Raw genomic sequence first — 26,669 nt, 5'->3', positions numbered from 1 at the left:
GACACTTTTTTACTCGCTCGAACTTGAAAAAAAAAACAAACAAACTTTTACCATCGCCAAAAGTTCAAAATTTTTAGTGACAACTTTTTGTGGTTAAATAGTTCTCAGCGGGACCAAATTTTGTCAATGCTAACAGTAGTTCCTTTAAAAAAATATACAAATAATGCAAGCTTATGCCTAGCCACTTGCCAAGTATGCATCACCTCATTCCATGTCACTAGCTTAGTGTGCACCATCTTATATCACATCACTTATGTGTGTACCATTTCATGTCATGCCACCAACCAAAGGTGTCACGTCAATCTATGTCACTAGTCAAGTGTATACCATACTATGTCATGCCAAACTATCACCATGTCACATATTCATTGTATTTATATATTCTTTTCAATTATTATTGTGTGACATTTTTAACCGTTTCAAGCATTTTAATTATTTTTTTTCTTGATATCATACAAAAGTGAGATATATACTTCCATTTTTACCCTTAATTAGTTTAAAATAGTGATATAACTATATTAAATACTTTTACGTCAATCAAAAAAGGATAAAATTAAAAAAATAATTTAATTATTATAAGATGTCCTACATTTTAGACAAAACATTATTTTTAAAAAGTGTGCTACAAATAAGAGACCAGAGGGAGTATTATATAAATCCATTCTACAAACTAACTCTTATGTTCAGTAACGTGGTCTTCATGGGGTCCATGCAACATTTATGAAGGAAGGGGATGTTGATGTGTCTCGAAAAAATGGCACAATTCGAATCCGAATCCAAATAAAGTCCCTCCAAAAAATACAATACAAAAACTCTGATTTTGTAGAAGTTAAGGCCTACGTATTGCCAAGAATGTTCAGATATAGTCCGCATTTAGAATCCCCTGTTGATCAAATGGGGAAGTTTATAGAGGATGTGAAAATTAACCTCATTCAAAACCCATGAATCTCTAAGTGAAGTGTGACTCATGTTTTTACGATGAACTGGGTTTATATTTATTATGCTCTGTAAATGAAGTGAGAAACATATCCTATAATAATTGGGTTCATATATACTGCCAACCAAAAACTAGAAAGTTTGATGATAGCCCCCCCCCCCGCCCCCAATAGGAAGTTAGACGGTGTGTCGCATGAGCAGCAGAAACCAAGCATCCTTAAATGATCATAAGGACAATCTTACAAATTGCGGAGACGATGTCACCAACCCATTTGGAGGGCGCGTAATGTAATATCCTTCTCCACCAAGGAAGCCCTTTAGAAATGTCTTAGAATAGGTTAGAATACCTTAGAGGGATTTTAGAATGGGAAAAAAAAAAAACCAAAAGCTCTGTAGGACAATGTGAATATATAACATTCATCCACGAATTAATAGACGTAGGACAGAAAGCCTGAGGAAATGATGATAGGTTTGATGAGTCTAGGAACTGTGTTCAATGCTAATTAAACTCTAATTGAATCTAGTCTAGTGAGTTGCGATGTTAAGTTTCCTAGAACACTAAGAAAATTTGAATTTCATTTCGTAAGGACTTGAAAAGACTAATTGGTAGTTTATTTAACCAGGACGGATAAAGTAAGAAAATTAAGGTTTTGCATTTACATAATCGGACTATGATGAGTACGTTACGTTCAAGCTACACCCACCTAGTGGAGCACTAAATTAAGGGGATTGTGGGTAGGGGTTAGCAAAACCGAATCAAAATCAAAAATCAAACCAAATCAAACGAGTTTTGTCTATTTGATTTGGTCTATTTAGATTTTCAGTTCGATTCGGTTTTCTTTTAATGAAAATTTCAGTTGATCAGTTCAATTTAGTCTAAGAATTTCAGAATCAAGTAAACTGAACTGAATGAATTATCTATAATATTCCTTTCATATTTTTGAAAATGTGAATAAATTCTTATTTAGGTGAGTAAGAAATATCTTTCTACTACTTGCAGTAATAGTATTTTTTTTTTGTTTAATGTGATGTTCTAATTTTTTATTTCTATAATTTAGTTTTTAGTGCAATAGTACTGAATCTTATTAACTTTCACATAAATTATGATATAAGATTGTTATTTTTTTGTTGGGCCTTCAACATCAAGGGAAAAAATTGAATACAAGAATATATGAATAATTAAATTTTATAGACCCAAATCAAAGCTCATAAATCGAATAGACCAATCAAACCGAATCATTAAAATTCGGTTCGATTATGTATTTCGATTCGATTTGATCCAAATATTTTATATAATTCGGTTGATCGGTTTTAGAGAAATTAAAACTGAACCGACTGAATCGACCAAATGCTCGCCCCTAATTGTGGGTATAAGAGGTTAGAATTATTCCATAAAGCAACCACCGAGGCCAGTTAGGCTTAGAAAGGAGGAGGAATTGGGTTTTAAAATTATATTTTCGTTTTATGAGAATTTTTGAATTGAAACTTGACTGACTCAACTTTGTAGTTTGAGCGGTTCTAGCCAGGGACTTCTAATTTGATTATTTATTGGTGGTTCTTAGGAGTCTCTTTTTGGAAGCTAGAGACTTCAAGTTCTTGTGTCGAACTCAAGCTCAAGTAATGATGCTTTACTTTTACTACCATAAAAAAAAAAAGCTATTTATGTTGCTTTTTTAGGGATATTTACATCCTTATAATAAGGAATATAGATCAGGGCGATATAAAAAATTGATACATTTATATCATTTTTGAAAGGGACGTGGATAATAAAACCACATCCCTTCTTAAGAAAAAGATACATGGGTCCCCTTTTAAGAAAAATGGACACGGATTATCAAAAATCCACATCCCTTTTTCTTAATAAAGGATGTGGATTTTTAATAATCCATGTCCTTTTAAAAAAAAAGGGACGTGGATTGTTTAATTTTTTTTTTCAGTAGGTAATTTGTATAATTCTTTACATCCAATTGAACCTGTAAATTTTCACGCCAGCAACAAGCCAACATGTACATCTAATGTGTCCAACAAATAACAACAACAGTAGCAGTATAAGCATATATAGACTAAAGGAACACTAAAGCCAAGTGTTCAATATTTACAATCAAAATCCAACAAACTACAATATACTAAGTAGAGTTTCTAGCCTTTTAAGTTAGATAAGTCAAGCTAAAATTCTAATTGAACAAATTATAAAATTTGGATTATGTAAATAACTCTCAAAGAAGTTGACCTGCCAAACTATTTTGAATGTCATTTATCTCTTTATTGGTGTAGGGGTACTCATTGTCAAAAAATTATAAATTTTTATATGATTTTCATTAGATCTAGTAAAATTCCAAAGTCTTTATACTCTCTCCCTAATTTTTCATTGAGATTAAACTACATACCAGGTGTAAATTCTATTAGTATCGAATTGAATAATCTCATACATATCACGGATAATATAATATCCGCACTCTATACTCCCCATCTGTCGATGGCATTGGTCAAATAAAAATTAAATGATAAGCATAAACAATAACATATATGGAATGATTATGAATGAAGAACACTGAATAAAAATTACTCACTTTTGAAAATATCGAAGTCGATGAGCCTTTTTTTTTGTTCCACTTTTGGGTGGGTGGCAGCTTTCCCCCATTATATGATATATCTTTAGTGAACTATAATAAAATTTAAATTAAAAAACAAGATATTAAAAGAATTTAAATATATATAAAAAATAACATTTATAAATTATAAAACCTTAACTTACGTGTTAAATATATCTTTAGTTCACCACTAAGTTGCTTGCCCATGGAGCAAAACCAGTAAATCTCGTGCAAATACGGGCAGACAACACAAAGAGACCAGTGATAACTATAACATATAAGAAATATAATGAATATATGAAAAGAAAAAAAATATTACCAAACTGAATATATATGCATAAATATAAACAACTTGCCTTTAAGAACTAGGGCCAGATAACATGATAATTTTGTTTCTAAAATAGTATTGCCCACGTATCCCTTCCTATCATGGATATCATTGTGAGTCAGCATCACATAAGTGAGACACAAAAATCCAAATTGATTTTCTTTAGGTCCAGTGCAGAGATTTTTGAAAAACCTATTAGCAAAAGAAGATAAAAATTAATGCATATAAATTAAAATAAAAAAATGAGATAAAATATAAATAATAAATTTACAAGATTGATAACATGGCCCATGGTATATCTAGCTCCCTCATCAATAGAAATTCAAGGATGTCTTTCTTATCAATTGCAAAAGGGTATAATCTATCTACACCCACGATTCCTTTACGCATCGTCAATTGAATTAGATTTGTCATTGCCTTGAAAAACTTATATAATTGTGGTAGATAAGGGAAGTCCTAAGCATCCTCTGGATCCTAATGACACATCAAACAAATACAAGTTATAGAAATTAATGAAAACCAAAAATCAAACAATAATAGGTGTTTTTTTTTACCATTGAAACTAATATATCCATGTTAACAAGTCTTTTAGGTCATAGAATAAAGTGACCTAAGGCTTGGCTTAATTTTACAACCTCAACAATAGGGAATGACATTGTCACATGATGCTCAAGAATAACTTCAATTGACACCTTAGGATAGTGGATATGATGGATTGTTCCCCTGAGCATGTATACCCGAGCTATAGCAATAACCCACTTCATAGGCTTATCCAAATAAAGAAAACAAGATGTCTTATCATCTATTGAGGGACTAGAGGCATGCGCTGCTGTCTCTAGTAGGTTATGACTATCTTTTGTGCTTTGAAGCACAGTCTAAAGAAATAAATGAAAAGGTTAAATATAAAATAGAAAAATAGACAAGACTGAATATTTAACTAATTAAAAACTTGAGGTCCTTGCTGCTCAGTTCCCTACATAGTTCCTATGTTGGAGACCATGGATTTGAACTCTTGAAGAAGCTGCTCACAAAACAACACATGATCATGCTTGTACTTTTGAGTAACTTATCTAGAATCTCATCAAGCTCAGCTTTAGATATAACTCTTGATCTTCATGGTGTTGGTTCGAAGTACTGTCTCAAACCAACACTTTTCCTACCCCTTTGACATGACTAGGATAATTTGTTATTCCAATTGCTGTTGTTAAGATGTCCATTCTTCCAATAGATTGAAATGAACCTTGGGAAGATTGTTCTTCAAGTGAATCCTATAATATACAACTAATAAAAACCACCAAATGTAAATTCAATTTAATTCATTTAGTATAACTACTCATAATCCTTGCAGCAATTTCAGCAATCTCTAGAGTGGTATATATACTAGCCTTTCTTGATCCTTGCCTCCTTCCATTTTCTTTGACGAGTTCGAGGAGGCAGGGGATTAACAACAATGTTGGAGTCTGATCTTGCAGCTTCTTCCAATTCCTTCAAATTAGCTTCCATAAGCTTCTTGTCCAGCTTTCAATATCCCTCCGAGACAAGTAATGTTGATATTTATACTTAGATTGTCTCTTTTTGTTCAATGCACAAAATTTCTATGATTAAATTTTGCCAAAGTCAAATGTAAATTAAAAAAAATAAATTGAGTCAGTGATTGATTCTACTAAAATTTCAGTTAAATTCGAGATCTTCCCATGACCTTACAAATTGTGTCCAAATCTCTTGATCAATGAAATTATACTCCAAACACAGATCCTCATTCTTCTTCTCTCCTTAAATGTATTCCTTAGAAAGTGTTGACTTAAAATCTTTTCATCGATCATGTACTTGTTGAAGCTAATATTTATTCACCTCAGGGGTAGGAGGGACATTGAAAGTGAGCTACAAGGTATAATATTTATAAAGTAAGTTATTAATAATATTAAATATAAGTAAAATAATAGCATAAAAAATATTCATACCAAAATGTCATTCCAAATCAAGTCCTTCATAGCTTCTGGTACTTCCTTCTACTTATGGTATAAGATTTCAACCCTAAATCGAGCCATAAGGCCTATATAACTTATGAACTTGACCCCTACTAGACCAAGTAGTGTTCTATAATCATGAAAATCTAAATGCACCCTCTCCATAGTACCTTGATGTAAAGCCATGTCTTTTAACTTTGTATTACCTCTAAAACCCTTTTATTTTTAGATGCACTGGACGTATCACCAACATCCCTAATAGAACCCTCTATGTTCCTGTTAAAAAAAATAAAATGATACAATTAAGTAATTTGCATTAAATTACATATATAAAACTAAATAAATGAACTATTAAGCAAAAAAATGATTATTTTATTAATTGGGGTCATACTTTATTCATTTTCTCAAATTTCTTCATAGTGATCATTTTTAACTGCATATTCATCATCAACCAAATCTACTTTAGTTGATCTAGGTGGATTTGTAGTAAAAGGTAGGGTTTCATCAAGATTGAAACTTGAGTTATCATCCTCTATATCAACAATCTGTCTTTTACCTTGTAGTACAAGGTAGGGTTTCATCTAGAACACTGTTTATTTACTGAATGAATGACATAAAACACTTGTTTCGCCTGAGTTACTAAAATAAAGGGCTCATCTTTAGAACCAACCCTATCGAGATCAAATGAAACAAATCTAAATTCCTTATATATTTTAATGGCATTAAAGTGAACCTACTTACATTTAAAAATGGGCACTTTGAATTTGGTGTAGTTCACTTCCTATATCTCTTCAATCACTCCATAATAGTTCATGAAAGTCAACAGTGGGTTATTATCTTTTGAACTAAAAAAATGCATTACTTCTGCTTCTACCATTACTCCACTATTTTGCATCATACTTTTATCATCTTGGACTTTTATGTAGAAGGAATATCTATTTATATTATATCCACCCCAACATATGACCTCAAAACAAGGTCCCTCGGCTAACCATGTTATTGTATCAAATGCAGCAATCTCATTCATAACCATGTCCTTCAACCACCTTCTAAAAGTGTTATTATGCTTATTAGCCAGCTACATCTCATTCTTTCTTAGGTACTTGTCTTTCAACAATTTTTTATAAGCATCTAAAAAGGTTGAACTTCTTTAAGTTATTCAAAATATACAAATGTGCTTGCAACACTTCTTCACGAGACATACTTTTTACTTTGACCCCCCGTGTTCCCTTCCTAAAAAGTCTTGTCCCCTCATGTCGAGTTTGAGGGACTCTAACAACTTTCAATCCTTTTAGATATCAAGTACAAAATTCAATAGCCTCTTTAGCTATATATCGTTCAACAATTGATACTTCAAGTCAATATAGATTCTTGAAATATTCTTTTAAAATTTTCTTATAACACTCAAATAGGTACATCCAGCTTAGATAAATAAGACCATAAAGCCTTATTATCCTTACCAAATAAACTATTAAATGCATCATGATGTCAAAAAATGCTAGAGGAAAATGTATATCCAATTGGCACAAAATAATGTAAGCCTTATTTTTCAATTGATCTAACTTATTAGTATCAATGACTTTACAACAAATAGCATTGAAGAACATACACAATCTCATTATAGTACATCTCACATCATCTTTTATAATGCCTCAAATAGCCACTAGTAAAAGTTGTTACATCAATACATAGCAATTATGAGACTTTAAGTCTATTAACTTCAAATCATTCATTGAGACGAGTCTTCTAACATTTAAAGAATACCCCTGTGGCACCTTAATACCATGCAAACATTCACATAAAATTCTTTTCTTGTCTTTGGATAATGTATGCATTGCCGATGGCAAATAAGCTCTCTTCCCCTCTTCTCTTTGATCATACAATCGTTTTCTTATTCCTATTTCAGTGAAGTCTAGTATGGGTGCAAGAGCGTACCAACAAGACTATTACATACATTTCTCTCAACATGCATCACATCAAGACTATGCCTCACATCTAGACTCTATCAATAAGGAAGATAAAAAATAATGGACCTTTTTTTCACAAATTCTTCTCACTTGCATTTTTTTATACTTACCAAAGGTAACATTTATTCTTTCCATATGTTGATAAAACTTGTTGTCCAATCATGGCCTTGGGAGCTATTTCATACTCCTGTAAGCCATTAAAAGCCTTTTTCAAACTATGGTAAAGATGATACCGATCAAGAAATCTTCAATAATTAAGGTAGATTGTTTTTTTCCATACTTAAGTTGGTAGTAATGTGTGCTTTCTTCACATATAAGACATGCATTGTGCCCTTTAACACTACATCCTAACAAGTTTTTGTATGTAGGAAAAACGTTTATTATGGTGAAAATCATGGCACGCAACTTGAAATGCTTTTGCTTATAAGCATCAAATACCTTAACACCTTCCTCCCATAGCATTTTTAAGTCTTTGATCAAAGGTGCCAGGTAGATATCGATATCATTTCTAGGCTGTTTTGGTCCCAAATTATCAAAGACAATATTATATACTTGTACTTCATACACAACCAAGGAGGTAAGTTGTAAATAACCAATAAGATTAGCCATGCGTTGTGTGCTACTAAGATTACCATATGAGTTAATTTCATCTATATAGAGTCTAAGCCAAAGGTTTCTCGAATCGTTACCAAATTCAGGAAACAAGTTATCTATTGTCTTCCATTGTTGAGAATTAGTCGGGTGTTAAAGTTTTCTATCAAATATCTTCTCATTAAAACGCCATCTCAAATTCTTTAGTTTTATTGGATTGGCAAAAAATGTTGAAATCATGGTATTATTGGAAGATACCACAATACCTTCACAAGAAGACCTTTAGTTATGATCTCATTACCATCAGCACTATTAGCACCATCATCTTTCTTCACTTTATAGCATGAGTTCCCACATTTTGGACACTTTTGTAGCTCTTGATACTCATTTGTGTATAATATGCAGTCATTAAGACAAGCATGTATTCTTTTATAAACCATACCTATCGGGCATAAGATTTTCTTTGCCTCATATATACATTTTAGAAGCAAATTATAGGTTAGAAGCATTTTACTCAAGAATTCAAGTAACTCTATAAAACTTGAATTAGTCTACCTACTTCTTGACTTTAAGTTAACCAATTCCAACACAGATATCAAGAGTGTAAAATTAGTATACTTAGGGCATAAGGGTTTCTCTGCATGCAAATTGTCATATACATGTGATTGTGCAAATGATGCCACCCCAATCTCATGCATTATATCCTCTATTCTATCATCCTAATCATTCACAATTGGCTCATTTTAGGACATACAAGTTGTTCCTTCTTCCCTATGTTATATCCACCTTGTATACCTCAAATTTATCTCATCACAAATTAAATGCTCTTTTATTTCATTAATATCCAATTCAATCTTATTTATACAGTTAACACAAGGACAACAATACTTCCCATTTTACTAGAAACATTTCTCTTAGAAAATTCAAGAAACCAGTCCACACCATTCTCATTTTCCTCACTTGTTTTCCTAGCATTCATCCAATTACGATCTATTCTATTTTACCTAATCAACCATCACAAAGTCCATCAAATTAGCAATTTTCTAACTTGCATGGACATGTTAAAGTTTAAAAAAATTTTGACAGAGTTTTTTCTTAAAAATGGAGCCTCTCTAAATTTTAATAACAATAAATTAAACAGTTTATATAGTTCAAATAATCAAATATAAAATTTAAGCATAAATGAAAATAAAATACTGTAAAAAAATTTGGTAGAGTTTTTCCTAAAAAATGAGATCTCTCCAAATTTCAATAACAACAAATTAAACAATTTAACCAATTCAAATAACCAAATATGAAACTATCCATATATCAAATAATCATATATCATATATCATGCATTAGAAATAACATTTTCCAAAGTTAGAAAACTCAATTTTCTCAAAATCACCCAAATAAATTCACAATAATTTTTTAAAGCTATGTAGACATGTACCTTAATTTTGTGATAGCTTCAACACAAATCAGCAATGAATATCAAACTTCCAAAAGCACAAATAATTATTCTAAAAGATAAATAAATTAAAGCAATGATAGAAAAATAAAGATTTGGGGCACCAATTAAGACCAACATAGACCCCACAATTATCAAAATTGTATCACCACCGGTACTACACAAACATATTAAGGTTTTAAAAAAATTGGCAGAGTTTCCTTACAAAAATGGGACCTTCAAAATTATAACATTATCAAATCAAGTATTTTAACCGGAAAAAATCATTAAATATCAAACTAAAGCATAAACAAAGGCTACTAATGCATTGGGAGAAGCTAGCAATAAGAAAAGATATGAAAAGAGGAGACAACAATAAAAAAAATCTTCCAATAAATTTAAATTCAATATAATAAAATTATTATCTAGCAATATAAAAAATTAATTTTGAACAGAGGAAATATCATTAAAAAAATTCTAATGGAATAAGCAATATAACAAAAACTATTGGTTGGAGCTAAAAAAAAATATCTTGGGCATTGAAAAAAAATAATGGGATAAGCAAAAATTATTTTTTTTAAAATTACTTAGGTGGAAGAGGTGACGATGAGCAAGGCGGAGGAGCTAAGGGTCACGAACGAATAATGCTGGTTGAGGGGAGCTGAGGATTGAAAGGATCTGAGCTATGAGTGTCGTGAGCTTTAGGGAAATGAGCTATAGGTCACCATGCAATGAGGAGTTGAGCTTCAGGAGACGAGTTATAGGTGCCATGAGCTTTAGGGAGATGAACTATAGTTTTCACGAGATGAGGAAGGAGACGAGCTAAAGGTGGAGTTGGGGTTTCAGCAGGAAGTGTGGCCGCCATTTTGACAGTTGAAGGTTTTAAGAGATGGAGGCTTTTTAGTTTCACGAGCTGGAGGTTTTGAGAGCTGGGTTTTTGAGATTCGTGGTCATGATGATTGAACAGAAGTTTAAGACGATTTAAATGATTATCCACGTCTCTTTTTCTAAAAGAGAGACATGGTTATTAATGAGATTTTACTTAAAAAAGAGAGAAATGCATATCATTATCCACGTCACTTTTTAACCAAAAGTGGCATGGATAATAATCATATATCACATCACTTTTTAATTAAAAAGTGACGTGATTAAATTAATCAATGTCTCTTTAAAAAAAAACCAACATGGATTAGTTTATTATGATATTAAGTATTTAAAATTTTTAACTAAAACTTCTATGTCCTTCTTTACAAAAAAAAGTGACGTGATTAGCTTAAATATCAATCTAATTATTAAAATTTTTAAAAATAAAATTCACATATTTTTTTTTAAAAGTGACGTAGATTATCTTAAATTTTAAGTTTATATTTTTAAATTAATCACTCAAATCCAAGTCCCATTTTATCAAAAAAAAAAAAGACATGGATGAGCTTAAATATTCGGTGTAATATATTCATCTTTCCTGTAAAAAGAATATTCTTCCTTTTGATTCCCCAATTTGCCTTTTCTCTTTTTTATTCTAATTAGTTCTCATACACTGTAAGCTACTATCTTTTGAGGTATCTTTTAAAAAAAAGGAAATAATCACGAATAAATATTGTCCTTCAATTCTAATTGTGAACGTGTAAAGCATTTCTCCAATTTAAAAAACTAGAAAAAATATTTTTAATAATACCCTCTTGAATGTTCAATGTAAATGTCTTAATAATAATAATAATAATAATAATAATAATAATAATTTTTTAACAGGAATTTCCATGTCCTTTTTTTTTCTTCAAAAAAGCGACATGGTTTATTAACACTCAAATCCACATCCTTTTTACGTAAAAAGCAACATGGATTAGCTTAAATATAAGGGAGAATGATAATTAAAGACCTGTTAAGAATATTAATCTCAATTATAGATCATGAAATTTTAAAATCCTAGTTTAGGACCATGGTCCTTAATTGTAATTAAAAAAATGTAATTTGTGAGATAGGATTCATTATTGCCACTTGAGAATTCACTAACCCAACTTGAAAAAATTTGTAACGTACATTTTGAAAACATGAAACCCACTTGAAAATGAAATGTTTAACAAAAAGCGTCATTTGAAAATTCACTAACTAGACTTAGAAAATTTTTTAACTATATTGTGAAAACATGAAACTTCACTTGGAAATTGATTGTTTAATAAAAAATACTAATTTGGATAAGTCACTTTTTATTAATGATTCTCAAGTGGAATTTTATTTTTTTATAATATACGTTAGAAATTTTTTCAAATCTAGTTATTGAATTTTCAAGTGGCGCTTTTTGTTAAACATTCATTTTTAAGTGGGGTTTCATATTTTCACAATATATGTTAGTAATTTTCTCAAGTTGGGTTAGTGAATTCCCAAGTCACGTTAGTGAATCTCACCTCACAAATTATATTTTTTTATCACAATTAAGGATCATGGTTTTTAACTCTGATTTCAAATTTCACAGTCCGTAATTGGGATTAATGTTCTTAGCAGGTCCTTAATTGTCATTCTCCCTAAATATAAATCTAATTATTAAAATTTTTAAAAATAAAATCCACATCCTTTTTTTATATAAAAGCAATGTAGAGTATTTTAAATTTTAAATTCATATTTTTAAATTAATAACTCAAATCCACATTTCATTTTATCAAAAAAATGACGTGGATGAGTTTAAATATTCAGTCTCAATATTAAAATTTTTAACCGTAAAATCCACATCCTTTTTTTATTAAAATTGATGTGGATTTTTATATTATAAATTTATGATTTTAATATATGAGGCATGAAATTCATGTCTATTTTTTTAATAAAAGAGACGCTAATTATTTAAATATAAATTAAAATTCTCAATTTATTAGACTATTAGATCCACATCTGTTTTTATTAAAAAGAGATGTGGATTCTTTTCCACATCTATTTTTAATTAAAAGTAACGTGAATTAAAATAATGTATTTTTAAATATTCACGTCTTAAATTAAAAAAATAATTGGATATTAATTTTTACTTTATTTTTTATTAAAAGTGACGTGAATATTTTTAATGATTCAGCACTTATTTATAAAATTATCATTATTTTTATTTTTATATCATTTTGATAAAAAGTGATATAAATTGAGAGATGTAAAATATATTTTTTATAGTAGCATTTGTTTGCATGTGTTGGTAGGCAACTGTTTTTCTAAGACTAATTATTGAATAGAAGTTAGAACTAATGAGCATGCACGAGTGGAAAAATAGTAATATCAAGCTCACTTCCTAAATTGGTTATTGCATGTTTGTTGGGAAATTTTACCAATTCGTATGGGGCTGGAAATACCGAGAATGAATGAATTAACTAATTTTATGCAAAATAATTTATTTTAAAAAATAGTATGCAAATATAAATTACCGAGAATGAAATTAATAACTAATTTCTCTCTCGATTTTAATTTGGAAATTACTACTTTCACTATTTCTGAATATAAAAGAAAAAAACTAAGTCACAGATTTTAATAAAGTTAGTTATGTGTAATAATTATGTTTAAAAATAAAAAATTAGATTAAATTATGGGACTTCTGTAAATATAACTCATATTATAAATAAAAAATATTTATTATATTTTGAATTATTGTTAGTTTGTTATATTTGTCAATTATTTACCATTATATATCAATGATGAACCCTTTATAAACTTTTAAATTTTCAATGATACTCTTTATATATTAATGATAAACTCTTTGTATATGATATGAACTAGTCACATTCTTAAATTTTCAAAAATTTATTTCATATTTTATGGTCACAAGATTTTTTTTTCTTTCAATGAGCCAATTTATCTTTAAATATAAATTATCCCTGTAATTAATGAAACATATTTATATAATAAAAATAAATATTGAGTTTATGAGGGATAGTTTAAAAAATGTGATAAATGTTTTTTTTTAATTTATAATTTTTCTTACAAATAAAAATAAATATCATAGTTTTTCTCATATTCGGAAATAGAGAAGTATAATTTACAGAAATTTCGGTTTTTCAAACACACCTCATTAATTTTATTTCACCTATCCTAAAGCTATTGTTGATTAAAGCTTCTTACTTATACTTTCTTGTTTATCAAATTATAGTAATTAGGTTAAATTATATATTATTCTCCTAAATTTTGAATCATGTATTCATAACTTTATTGGCTTTTGAAACTTTATAATAAACCTCCAACTTTTATATTTGTGTAAATAATTCTATATAATTAATTTTATATATAAATTATCTACATATAATTTAAATTCTAGGGGTTATCTATACGTCAATTAAATTTTGGAGCTTAAGTACACACAAAAATAAATTTTAAGGGATATATAATTAAAGATTAGAAATAATTTGTATAAACTTAAAAGTTTAATGAAATTTATTATTAAATTTTAAAGGTTAAATGAGTTATTTGAATATGCTTTGAAGTTCAGGAGATTTTGTGTAATTTAGCCTAATAATTATATCATTTTATTTATTTTTTTATCTAAAATCTATACAAGTGATTAGGCGAAAGCGCCGTTGTGTATTTCATTCCCTGTCGTTCCACCAGAGACGACAAAACGACAGCGTAGAAGCCATTCATTCCAGAGCGCTAAACGTAACCGAAACTTGGGTTCCAAATTTCACGTCCCCACACTCATATAACGACTTTTCTCGGATGTCTCTTTCGATTCCCCTCATTTCCTCAGCAATTCCTACGCATTCTTTTCTTTCTCCGTCTCTCTGTCTTCACAATCAGCTGCTGCAACAATGTCGCTGTCGGATTCTGAAACAAATCAAGGAGGATCATCAGAAAATAAACCCTTCCGCCAAATCAGCCGTGACCGTAAGCGCCATTTTCTTTCGTTCTTTGGCGAATTACGTTTTCTGTTACATTTACGTTTATTTCTCGGGACATATAGGTCGATAGAAGGACTTGAATACGGGAAATGTAGACACAGAGTGGCTTTTTTTTTTTTTGAGGGTTTGATTTAGTTTGATTTGGTTTTTTAGATAATTGAGTTACGAATCTGAACCTGGTGTGAACGTATTCCTGTGAATTTTTAAGTTTGTATTTATTTTGAATGTGATTGTATCTTTCTAGTTTTTCGCGTATTCTTTTTACATTGGATATATTTAACTGCCATAGAGCGGTGATAGAGCTGGCTTGAGGAGACACTTAGTTTCCAGGAAATGTACCAACAGAAATAGTGTTTCAAATCTCTGACTCTAAACCATTTCAACTTTTTTAGCATCCATCCTTTTCCCTCTTTGTTTTACGCATAAGCATTTAACTTCTAAAACTCAAAATACATGAAACATAAAATTAGTTACTTTCTTTCTTGAATATGTTTCATTACATTTTACATGTTTGGCTTCATGTAGGGTTATTATTTGAAATGCTTGGAGCAACAAATTCAGGAGATTCTAAATCATGGAAGGTGAGTAATTGAAGTGGTTACAATGTACGATGTTGTTATGAAGTTTGTTAATTTTCCCTTTTCTTAAATATGATATTTTCTTGCTAAAGAAAGCTGTTTTAATTGATTTCATAGGCTGTTTGTTTTAATTTTGCATTTCTAGTGATGATTGATGAACTTGTAGTGCTGGCATCAATTCAGCCAACTATATTTGCTTTATTTTTTCATGTAAGACATATGGTTGCAGTTTAGATGTTTCTTGTGTTTCTTGGATTGTTTTAAATATTATAATGAGGAGCATAGGTGAAGGGGATTTTACGGATATTCAAAAAATTCGAGCCAAATCCTTTCAATTCAATGACAAAATGTCATTAGTCATGGATTTGCTAAATAGACTTGCAAACTAATCCCTTTAGTTTAAATTCTAATGTGAAAATTTTTGGATTATTAGCATTGGCTCTAGCTCATTTGACATTAATTTGTTGCTTCTACATGCACCTGTCATGAATCATGCAATTTTAACTTAACTGGTTTTTATTATTCCATAGAGTTGACTTACTAAATTGAAGTTAATAATCATCCATGTTAGTAACTATTTTTCTCAGGTTCTCATAATGGATAAAGTCACATTGAAAGTTATGTCACATTCATGCAAAATGGCAGATATCACAGACCAAGAAGTTTCGTGTAAGAATTTTTTGTTTTTATAATTTAATTATTAGTATTATTAATTTTTTTGTTGTTCTACAGGAACCCATCAAGTCTAGCTGATGATGCTAAAATGAATTTTAATGAGGTGGATGTCTCAGGCTTTCTTAGAATAAGTGACACTCACAAAATGGCTAAATTCACCTTTTTTTAAGCTTTTATGGAAGCAAATGCTTCAACATTGAATTTTGCAGCCACATACTCTGTAGTGCTTTTATCATGCTAGGTTGCTTGACCTCAGAAAACTCTTCTGTACCAACTTTCTTCTTCATTAGGCTTCATTTTAAGTTCCTTTCTTTGGTTATTGTTGAAATATTGGGATGATAATCTGCTTGACTTCTTATTGCAGTGGTGGAAGACATTTTCAAGAGAAGGCAACCATTACCATCTATGGATGTTGTTTATTTCATGCAGCCAGTAAAAGAGAAGTAATTTTGTTTTCTTCATCTAGTACTATACTCTTTATTCTGAAGTCAAATTTGTGTATAAATTGTGCAAAACGTTATTAGCCAATTTGCTTGATTTAGAGCCATACTAGTGAAGACCAGCTACTAGAAGGTTGATTAGGCTATTTACAAGAATAAGATCAAAGAATTTTGGTAACAAAACAAGAAAGTCCTATCCATCACATCATTAGATGATTCAGCAACAACATAAGGCAAGTGAGTAGGAGAAGGGACAACATATGTTACCTCAAAAGGAGTCATATCTATAGTTGAACAATGATTATTGTATCATATTTTAATTAATGGAAACCACTTGGCCCATTTGCCTCAGAAGTCAGCTCAAAAAGTAGAGTTTTGCATCACCTACTGTAACACTTTACATTGCTTGGTAATCCGTATATTACTCTCGCTGGACATTATTTTGCCTTGGACTTTTGCATCTCAAGCTTCAACCTTTTCAATCTCATTGGCAATTATCAGCCAGAGAATGGCTATGATGCTAGAGTCTTTTATTTCGTCAATAATCTTAATATTATGCTTAGATGATGATGGGTCTAGGATCACTAAGATTTATGTTTGACGTAGGAAGAATAGGGGATTAGGCCAAACTAGTCTAGTTCTAATGGAAATGAGGAAAATGATGATTTGTTTGTTAGAGGAGGGAGAGGATGAGAGGCATAGTCAATAATGAATATAGGGGTGACTATGGGGTGTGGGGGAAAACTAGCTAGAGTGCTTGTACTACTATTTCCATTTTTTCCTTTCCTTTCCCTATTTTCCTCTTTTATTTCTTTTTTCCTGTTCCTTTTTCTTTTTTAAATAGAAACTGGATCATCCATTCAAGAACGGAATTACATGGGTTTATACAAAACACCTAGTATCCTATCATCATCCACCAACTTCCAACAACAAGGTGGGGGTTGATCATAGGAACAAAGATCAGTGTCAATGTCATGAGATAAGCTAGCTAACAGATTAACACTATGATTTTCTTCCATGTGCATAAATTTGATAGATATATGCTACCCTCTTCCCAAGATTTGTCTGGCCTTCTATAATGTCATAGTATGGGTCAGTTCATTGTTACCCCTTTATTTCTTTTGATTCTCATTTATCTCTTCAGCTGCATGTGTGTGTCTTTCCTAAGACTATACAGTAATAGATTTTCTAGTTTTATTGAGTATATATTGGTGAAAGCTTCCATTTTTTAATATTAGAGCTGTTTGAATTGGGTAATGGTAATTACCATAATTGAACAAAGAGTAGAAGGATTTGAGGGGAAGAGTTTTAGAACTGAGCAAGAAATACAATGATTGGGATGAAAAATGGCCATGGCAAAGGACTTGTTAGCTGAGTTATGGATAGAGGCAAGAGGTGGGCGTACAAATAATGACATGGGGAAGAATGTAGACAAGTCACTTAAATTGAAGATTGTCCATAAGTTAGTTTGATAGGGTGATTAAGACTGATGATGGGGAGTGGGTCTAAAGAGAGAGACATGGCAAGGTTCAAGAGGTTGGATTTACCTTTGTTCTATGAAGAAAACCACTTAGATGGATTTTTTGCATAGAGAGATACTTTGACCATATAAAGTTGCTAAAAAGGAGAAATTAGTTGCTATTGTCATGTTCATTGAAGGTTGTCTACCCAACTGATACCAGTGGTTTGATGTTTATGAAGTAGAGTGAGATTGTGGTAGAGTTTAGAGAACTGTTTGAGCTCTTTACAGCTTTCATGTGTCACATTGATGAAAGATCTCACCAAAGCTTTCAAAATTGGCCTGAAGAGTGTTATGAAGGCTGAACCTGTATGTTGAAGCTTAGTTCTCTTCAAGATTTCATGGGGATGCCAGCATATCGATTAACACAATTCGGTTCTCAAAATTTCTTGGGAAAATAGATGGGAAAGAATGAATAGTGGATGAGCAGGTGAAAATATTCTATGTGGACTGTATCATTGGAAACAATTATAGCAGATGAACCCATTTTAAATATACTTGTTACCACCACTTCGACCCATTCCTATAACTAAGATAACAAAGGAGGAGGTGAAAGCAAGTCCATAAGCATTTCTGTTTCCTTTACTTTTGGAAAGAGTTTGTCAAAATGTTACAAATATGCTAAAATAGCGATGAAAAGGGAACTGAGGGTCTGCTCTAAATGTGATGAGAAATTGATGCATGGCCATAGGTGTAAAATGCAGGAGTTTGAAGGAACCTAAAGATGAATTAGATGGCACCATAGAAACAGTGTAGCTAACACTGTTTTAATGTAAATATTTTTCACTTGTAAGGAGAAATGTTTGATGTTTCCCCGTGAGTACCTTTTGCAAATCAAGAAGGTTGTGGAAGCATTAGTGATGTAACACACACTCGCACACACTTTAACAGATGCAAGCAGAGGGGATTATGAGGGAAAACGATAGAAACAGGGGAGGGGAACACAGAGATGAATAGAAAAATGGTGGGGGAAGAGAGACTGAATGTAGGATTTGGGGGGGGGATTAGGCAAACAATTGAAGGGAGGAATAAGACCAGGTGGAGGAGGCATGAGAAGAATGGTGGGGGAGAGAAAGTAGTTAAACTAGATAAAAATCCCTTTTTAATTTTCATTCAAATCTTTCTTTCATGTGCTGCATGGTGGCTATTTATAGAAGCTACTGCTAAGGTTTCTTTTTTCATGAAGGAAACATAAAAACAACATAAAATATAATGTTTTTTCCCCTTTAAGGAAACACCTACTTGCTGCCATTTAATCCATGAAATGATGAAAGCAACCCACTTGCTAAATAAAGTAAAAACAGAAAGTAATAAAATGTAAAATTAGGATAGATTTTCTTCTATGTGATGTTTCTTCAAAATATATCAATTATTATATTTCAACAATTAGCCTCAATTGGTTTTCTAATGAAGCCAGAAGATTCATGCAATATTTGTGGAGTGTGATTTTTAAGTACAGACTCTATAAATAGCCTCCTTGTGTTCCTTTGTGAACATTTCCATGTACTGATTGGCATCATTGATAGAAAAACTATATTAGGTGAAGTATGCGTTAGGTAAATGAGCTTTCATACCAACCTTTGGCATCTTAGTGTCAATCCTTTTTTGCTTGGGTGAACATTTCAAACAAAGCCCTTGGTGATTGTTTAGTAATATTTCTTCAATTTGAAAACTTTAATTATGTTATTTGATAAATGAATCTCAGGAGGTAACCCTATAGACTTCTTCAAGATCTCCATTTGGAAAAACATATTTGACATTTAGTTTATGAAGATTCAAGCCCATGGTTAGTGGTTAAGGACAATAAGATTTTGATGGTATTGAATTTGACAATGGGAGAAATGGTTTTTGATAGTCTATGCCAAACATATGAATAAACCATTTTTCAACTAACTAGGCGGTGACAGTTTAAACTTCAATTGGGATTTTATTTGATGGAAAACACCCATTTGTACCTAGTGGACTTTTTTGCTCTGTGAAGATATGCAAATTGCCAAGGCCCCTTTTATTTTCAACTGCAGTTATCTCCTTTACAGCTTGGGACTCACTCAGCACTATAAAATGCTTCCTATGTTATCTCTAGGAGTTCCTGTTATAATTGAACTGTTTTTCCAAGATATTTCTGAAAGGGGATTATAAAGAGCTGAAATGCATATATTAAGTGCTTTACTGCAGTTCTTGCATACTGTAATGCTTTGATCTCAGATATAGAACTATCTTTCGCATTCACTATTGTCTCAATTGAAGCAAACCATATCCTAGATATCCAATTTTTGTATTGTTTCTATTGGCATTGATAGTTGACAATGTTTTCCCCCCAAAATTATATTTATTTTAGTTTCAAATTTATAGCACTGTTTGATTTTACTATATATTTTTTTATCTAGCTTCATTTATGTGGAACTGTTTTCTTTTTTTCCTTTCTTTGGTAAATTCAACTTGCAATCTCTTGCACACATATTGACCTTATTTCTTTTAGCATGCAGTATTATCATGTTAATATCTGACATGTCTGGAAGGGAGCCCTTGTACCGGAAGTATGTTGAGCATTCTGGCTTTCCCCAAATTTATAGTTATATATCTTTTGTAAGCTCCAATTGTGGAGTATATTTAATTACCTCTTTTATTTTTTCTTTTTTTTTCCCTTTTGGCAGAGCATTCATATTTTTTAGCTCACCAGTTCCCAAGGACTTTATAAACCACATTAAGTGTGATACAAGTGTCTTACCCCGCATTGGTGCATTAAAAGAGGTTGGTATTTCTTTTCTCCTTTCAATAATGTTATAAGCAAATAACAGTCTTCAGAACCTTTTTCTGAAGATAATTTTGGTCTAATTTTGCAGATGAATTTGGAATACTTTCCAGTAGATAGCCAGGTATGCAATAACAAAATCTGTCCTTTTATTTCCATTGATGGCAATGCTTATTTATTGCCATGTCATGTTGAACAATTTGTCACACAATGATTAAAAGAGTGGTGCTAAATCTTTCTAGTCTAAAATCTTCAAAATTAAAAATCTTTTATAAAATTTTCATTCTGCTTCTTGTCAGGGAAATTTAAGCAATCCAAACAATAGCGAGTAATATACAAGATAAACTCATACCTGCATGTTTTATTATGTAACATATGAAGATTAATTTACTTTACCTTTAGTAGAGTTTCTATGGGACTTGAGATTGCTAAGTCATCAAGGCCAATTTAATACATGATTCAGCAATAAGTCAATAAACGAGAATTGGAAGACACCATTTAGGGTGAACTAAGAATGATGGCCATAATTCCATTATTTCCAATGATGTTGGCTCTAAATAGCCATTTGTGACTTGTTGCTGTAACATTGCCATCTTAGAGTTTTCATACACCTAAACCAGTACAGTGAGGATGGAAATCTAAGGTTCAAGTGATAAAATTTTTATATTTGACCCCTAATGAACTTATGATCATAGATGACACATGATGTTGGAAAAAGCCCTTATAAGGAAACACTTACAGAGAATCTTATGCAGGTGTTGCAGTGTAAACTAAAATAAAGAGACACAAGAGCTCATTGTCTTAGGAGACAAAATAGAGGCATAGCCCATAGGCTATAACACCTTGGATTGTTTAACAATTATCTAAATATTAGAGGTTTATTGTGAAATATTTTTTTTAGAAAGTACGCTTAAATAAATAAACAGAAAAATACAATTATTGATCCCTATAGTCTCATCTAGTTTTGCTTTTATTCCTAGTAGCTTTTTTTAGTGTTTTCAGTAATTATAGTTTCAGCAAGACTGGGTGACGTTAGTTTCTTAGATCCCTAATGATTTTAAATTATAGGGACTATAAGGACTGAAAGCGCTAAAAACAAATTGCAGGAACTAAAAGCAAAAACCAATAAAGCTGTAGGGACCAATGATTGTATTTTTCCATAAATAAATATCAAATTATCTGATAGAACCTATATCTAAAATTAAATGCACCTTTGCAGAATTCAATAACAAGCAATAAATAAGAGAAATGTTGAGGTTTCACTATTAATAACTAAATAGACCAAATCAGTGTTACAAAATGAACCTTCACTGATTCTAGCCAAAATCCTAATCCTTATCAAATACTGAAAATACAAGAAGGAGAACACGATATTGAAAAATAGTGCCCCTCTGGTATTCGAGAGACCAGGGCTCTCCTCACGTCTAATTTCTCTTTAAAACATTCTCTGAGCCCTTCCCAAAACATAGCAAAATATTAATGCAAACCAAAAGGTGACTCTAGCATCTAAGCTGAGTCTACAACCACACTACAAGCATTATTACTTACTCCCCATTATCAGGACCCTTAGGATAATAATCTTGGTTTGCTGGATCTTCCCTCTTTGACTCCTATTTCCCTCTCATTTTCCTCTTATATGTTTTGATAAACTTTCTAGCTCTATCATTATCCTCCCCTAAAATCTTCACCTTGTCCTCAAGGGAAAAATCCAAAAATTGCACAGTAATGGTGTCAACCAATTCTCAAGAGTTCTCAGACTCAAGCAAATCCTTCCACTTCACAAGTACCTCTTGCTGTCCCTTCATAAGGATTCTAATTTTTTGCACATGTTGAGGCTTTAGTTAGAGTTGAAACTCATCAGAAAGAGTAGGTGGGATGGTGGGGGTGCTTGCAGCAGATTGCAGACCTTTTAAGCTGAGAAATGTGAAAAACAGGGTGTATTCTAGCTGTAGGAGGAAGTTCAAGTCAATAGGAAACCTTTCTAGCCTTCCCAATATCGTTGAAAGGTCCACAGAAATGAGGAGTCAGTTTCTCATTGATTCTCTGAGCTAGACTCTTCAATCTATATGGTCTGATTTTAATGTATACTGTATCACCAATCTCCAATTGTAAGTCTCAGCAGTGCTTGTTGGCTTGCTGCTTCATTTTATTTTGTGCCACTGTGAGATTCTCTTTTAAAGTTGTAACAATCTGGTTCTGCATCAGGATCTTCTCATTGACTTCTTCAATTACAGATGGTCTTCATGCAGCTTGAGGAATGTTGGAGCATCTCTGCGATAAAGTGCTTTAAATGGAGTCATTCCTGTTGCACTGTGATAGGAAGTGTTGTAACAATATTCTGCCCATGATAAACGATAAACCCATTGATTTGGTTTCTCATTCACAAAATATCTTAAGTAGGTCTCCAACCCTCTATTTAACACCTTGGTTTGGCCATCTCACTCCAGATGGTAAGCTGAACGGAGACAAAGTTGGGTACCAGCTTGCTTGAATAATTCTTGCGAAATTTAGCTTACCAATACCCTGCCTCTATCCAAAACTATGGTTTTAGGGAAATCATGCTATTTCACAATCTCACTCACAAATAATGCAGCAACAGCTTTAGTAGAAGGGTGAGATAATGGCAAAAAATGAGTATGCTTAGTGAACCTATCTGCCACCACAAGTATAGTGTCATACTTTTTGGATTTGGGGAGCTTGGTAATAAAATCCATACTAATGTCTTCCCATATTCTTTGTGGAATGGGTAAAGGTTGTAAAAGTCCTATGGGAGTTAGAGCTTGGTATTTATTCTTTTGACATATATCGCACTTTGCAACATATTGTTGAACTAACTGATTTTCTCTGAAGATGTTTAACACTTTTTTTAAGTGCTCCAAGTGAGTAGTGAGATCATTGCTATGCACAAGTATGTCATCCAAAAAAAAGTACAAATAAGCATAAATGCTCATGAAATACCTCATTCATCAAGGATTGAAAGGTGGAAGGGGCATTAGTAAGCCCAAAAGTTATTATTTTAAACTCATAGTGCCCCTCTTGAGTCAAAAAGGCTGCTTTATGCTCATCTCCAGCTTTGATGCGAATTTGATGATACCTCAACTTCAAATCCAGCTTTGAAAACATAGTTGACCCCTTTAATTCATCCAACAATTCAGCAATGGTTGGAATAGGAAATATTTCAAGGACTGTAATTTTATTCAATGCTCTATAATCAACACAAAACTTGCAGCTTCCATCTTTCTTTCTACACAACAACATAGGGCTTGAATAAGGACTATTACTGCGCTGAATAATTCCAGCCTGGAGCATGTCTTTTATCATGTTTTCAATCTCATTCTTTTGTAAGTGAGGGTACCTATAGGGACATAAATTTGGAGGTTGCTCCCCTGGCTTGATCACTACAGCATGGTCCTATGGACGAGTTGGTGGTAATTCCCCAAAAGCTTGGCAAACCATAGGAAATTTGTCAAGTAGCTTCTTAACTTCAGGTGGCCAATCCTAGCTTTCTTCTTGTGTTTTCACAAAACTACTATATTCAGTAAGAAACCCTTGTTCCTACTTCTTCAAAGATTGCATTAATGATTTCAAAGAAGCCTGGGTTTTTAACAGTGAGGGGTCCCCCAGTAAACATACTCTGTTGCCCCTCTTGCCAGTCTTCATGGTTACTTTTCCCTTATTAAGTTTCACATTACCAAATGATCTTAACATTCCACCCCCAGAATTACATCAACACCCTTCAAATGAAATGGGTACAAAGTTTGCACCATATCAAGCCCTTGGTTTTTTAGCTTAACATCCTTGCAATGTTGTTTTCCTCTAAGTGTATACGCTATCGCCTGCAGTGCTTGTGTTCTCTTTGATCTCATCAGTCTCAACATTGATTCTGCTTATAATATCCTTGGTTATGAAATTGTGGGTTGCACCACTATCAACCAATATTACAATTTCTACCTTACTGAGTTGTCCCTTCACCTTCATCATGTGGTTATTCCCCAACCTAGTAATGGAATTCAATGACAATTCCATATGTGTTGCTTCTTGTTTAGCCTCAACAGCTTCTTTTTCAATATCAGTAGAGCACTCGGGTCCCTTTATAGCATCCTCGTCCTCCATCTCCAATAACATCACCTGTAGATGTTTATTCTTGCAGGCATGGTTAGGACCAAATTTCTCAACACATTTGAAGCAAAGTCCCAACTCTCTCGAGCGAGAAATCTTAGTACTTGAAAGTCTTCGAGATGCTCCTTCTTTTCACACAATACTTCCCCATGTCAAAGAGCTCCTTATTTTTGTCTTGTTAGCTTTCATTTTTGTCTTCCTCACCTCTGTTGTCTTCACATCGCTTGACTTCACCTCTGTTGTCGAAGATGCTATTGAAGAACCCTTGACCGTATTGCCATGTGGGATATGTGTGGGGTGAATGGTTGGGCCAAGATGGTTTTGGGCCTATTATAGAATCATTGTACTCAAGCCCTCGGGGCCTTGTCTTCTTCCAGTAGCTGATTCCTTTCATTGACACAAAGGGTAGCCTCTAAAACCTCTCGTAGGGTCAAAGCACTTGATAACTTCAGTTTTGCTTTGATTTCAACCTTCAATCTCGAACGGAAAAAACCGATTAAACAGTCTTTAGATGCTTCCCTCAAGGGCATAGATAACCTTTCAAACTCTTCAATATGTTCTAACACTAAACCTCTTTGTTTAGCCACAAACAATAGCTCATGTTCCCCCCGCGTTGCGTAGAGTAGAAACGGTGCAATAACTCTTTCAAAATCAATCCAGCTACACAAAGGAGTCCTCGTGTCTATCCATGAATACTAGCTTAAAGCTTTCCCCTCAAGACAAACCATTGCAGCATCTAACCTCTCATCTTTAGCCACAAAGTTAATATGGAAGTATCTTTCAACACAGAAAAAACCAACCAAGTGGGTCCTCTTCTACAAAGACAGGTAATTCTAAATTTTTGAATCTCTCGCCATCCTTCTCGCCTCGTACATACCCTCCTGAATCACCCCTGTTTTTAGGTTGTTCCTCCCCAATCACCTGTGACTTTGCTACATGTTCTTTTGCATTTATGCGTCTATCCTCTAAATCATTTCTCAAAGAATACTTATGTCTTAGGTTAACTCGCCAACCACTTCTTTTAAATCCTATACATTTGGATGAGCATATTGCACTCGTTCTACCATCCTCTTTAACTCAGTCCTTTAGGATCAAACCTGCTCTAGTACCAATTGATGGAACCCAGATCTAAAATTAAACGCACCACTACAAAACTCAATAGTAACAAGCAATAAGTAAGGGAAATACTGAGGTTTCACTATTAACAATTAAATAGACCGAATTAGTGTTACAAAATGAATTTTCATTGATTTTGACCAAAACCCTATTCCCTTTCAAATATTTAAATAACAAGAACAATAACACAATACTGAAAAATAGTCCCCCTCTGGTGTTCGAGAGTAGGGTTCTCCTCATGTCTAACTTTTCTCTAAAACATTCTCTAAGCCCTTCCCAAAACATCGTAAAATATTGATGCAAACCAAAAGGTGACTCTAGCATCTAAGTTGAGCCTAGAGCCACACTATAAACATGATTACTTACTGCCTATTATCAGGACCCTTAGGATAATAACCTTGATTTGCTAGATCTTCCTTCTTTGACCCCTATTTCCCCCTCATTTTCCTCTCATATGTTTTGATAAACTTTCCTACTCTCTCATTATCATATTACTAATTAATCATATAAATTTAAGTGAAATTGATGGATGACATATTTCTTTTATGTCAAGAGATCAAAGACATATTTCCTTTGTGAGATGCATATTCCTTTCTTTGACTTGACTACTTCCATGCCCAAAAAGTAACACATTTGGCTCAGATCTTTTACTTCAAATTAAAAGGCTAGGATCTTCTTCAGTCTCTCTATTTCCTTAAAGTCATCACTAGCTATGACTATATCACCTACATAGACAATAACTATAGCCCTTTTTCCATCCTTGTGTCTAACAAAGAATGTATGATTAGATTGGCCCTGC

General features: G+C 32.3%; 1 protein-coding gene across 5 annotated transcripts in view; it reads left to right on the top strand.

Annotated features, from left to right (window-relative positions):
* The first annotated feature begins 14,428 nt into the window (after positions 1 to 14,428).
* Positions 14,429 to 26,669, top strand: part of LOC129288636 (protein transport Sec1a) — a 32,616-nt gene continuing 20,375 nt past the window's right edge. For 2 of the 5 annotated variants that reach the window (XM_054925313.1, XM_054925310.1), the window contains exons 1-7: positions 14,430 to 14,657; positions 15,197 to 15,252; positions 15,837 to 15,918; positions 16,289 to 16,367; positions 20,370 to 20,420; positions 20,538 to 20,634; positions 20,727 to 20,759. In XM_054925313.1, the coding sequence (XP_054781288.1) occupies positions 14,582 to 14,657; positions 15,197 to 15,252; positions 15,837 to 15,918; positions 16,289 to 16,367; positions 20,370 to 20,420; positions 20,538 to 20,634; positions 20,727 to 20,759 (474 nt within the window). In that variant the 5' untranslated portion in view covers positions 14,430 to 14,581. Of the gene's footprint in view, positions 14,658 to 15,196; positions 15,253 to 15,836; positions 15,919 to 16,288; positions 16,368 to 20,362; positions 20,421 to 20,537; positions 20,635 to 20,726; positions 20,760 to 26,669 lie in introns of those variants that run through there. The other 3 variants (XM_054925312.1, XM_054925311.1, XM_054925314.1) reach the window with 3 other exon arrangements.

The sequence above is a fragment of the Prosopis cineraria genome, unplaced genomic scaffold (assembly GCF_029017545.1).
Source record: "Prosopis cineraria cultivar Desert tree isolate PC_DT_omini unplaced genomic scaffold, ASM2901754v1 PC12, whole genome shotgun sequence".
NCBI classification, from domain to species: Eukaryota; Viridiplantae; Streptophyta; class Magnoliopsida; order Fabales; family Fabaceae; genus Prosopis; species Prosopis cineraria.
This window is presented reverse-complemented; position numbering and strand designations above follow the sequence as displayed.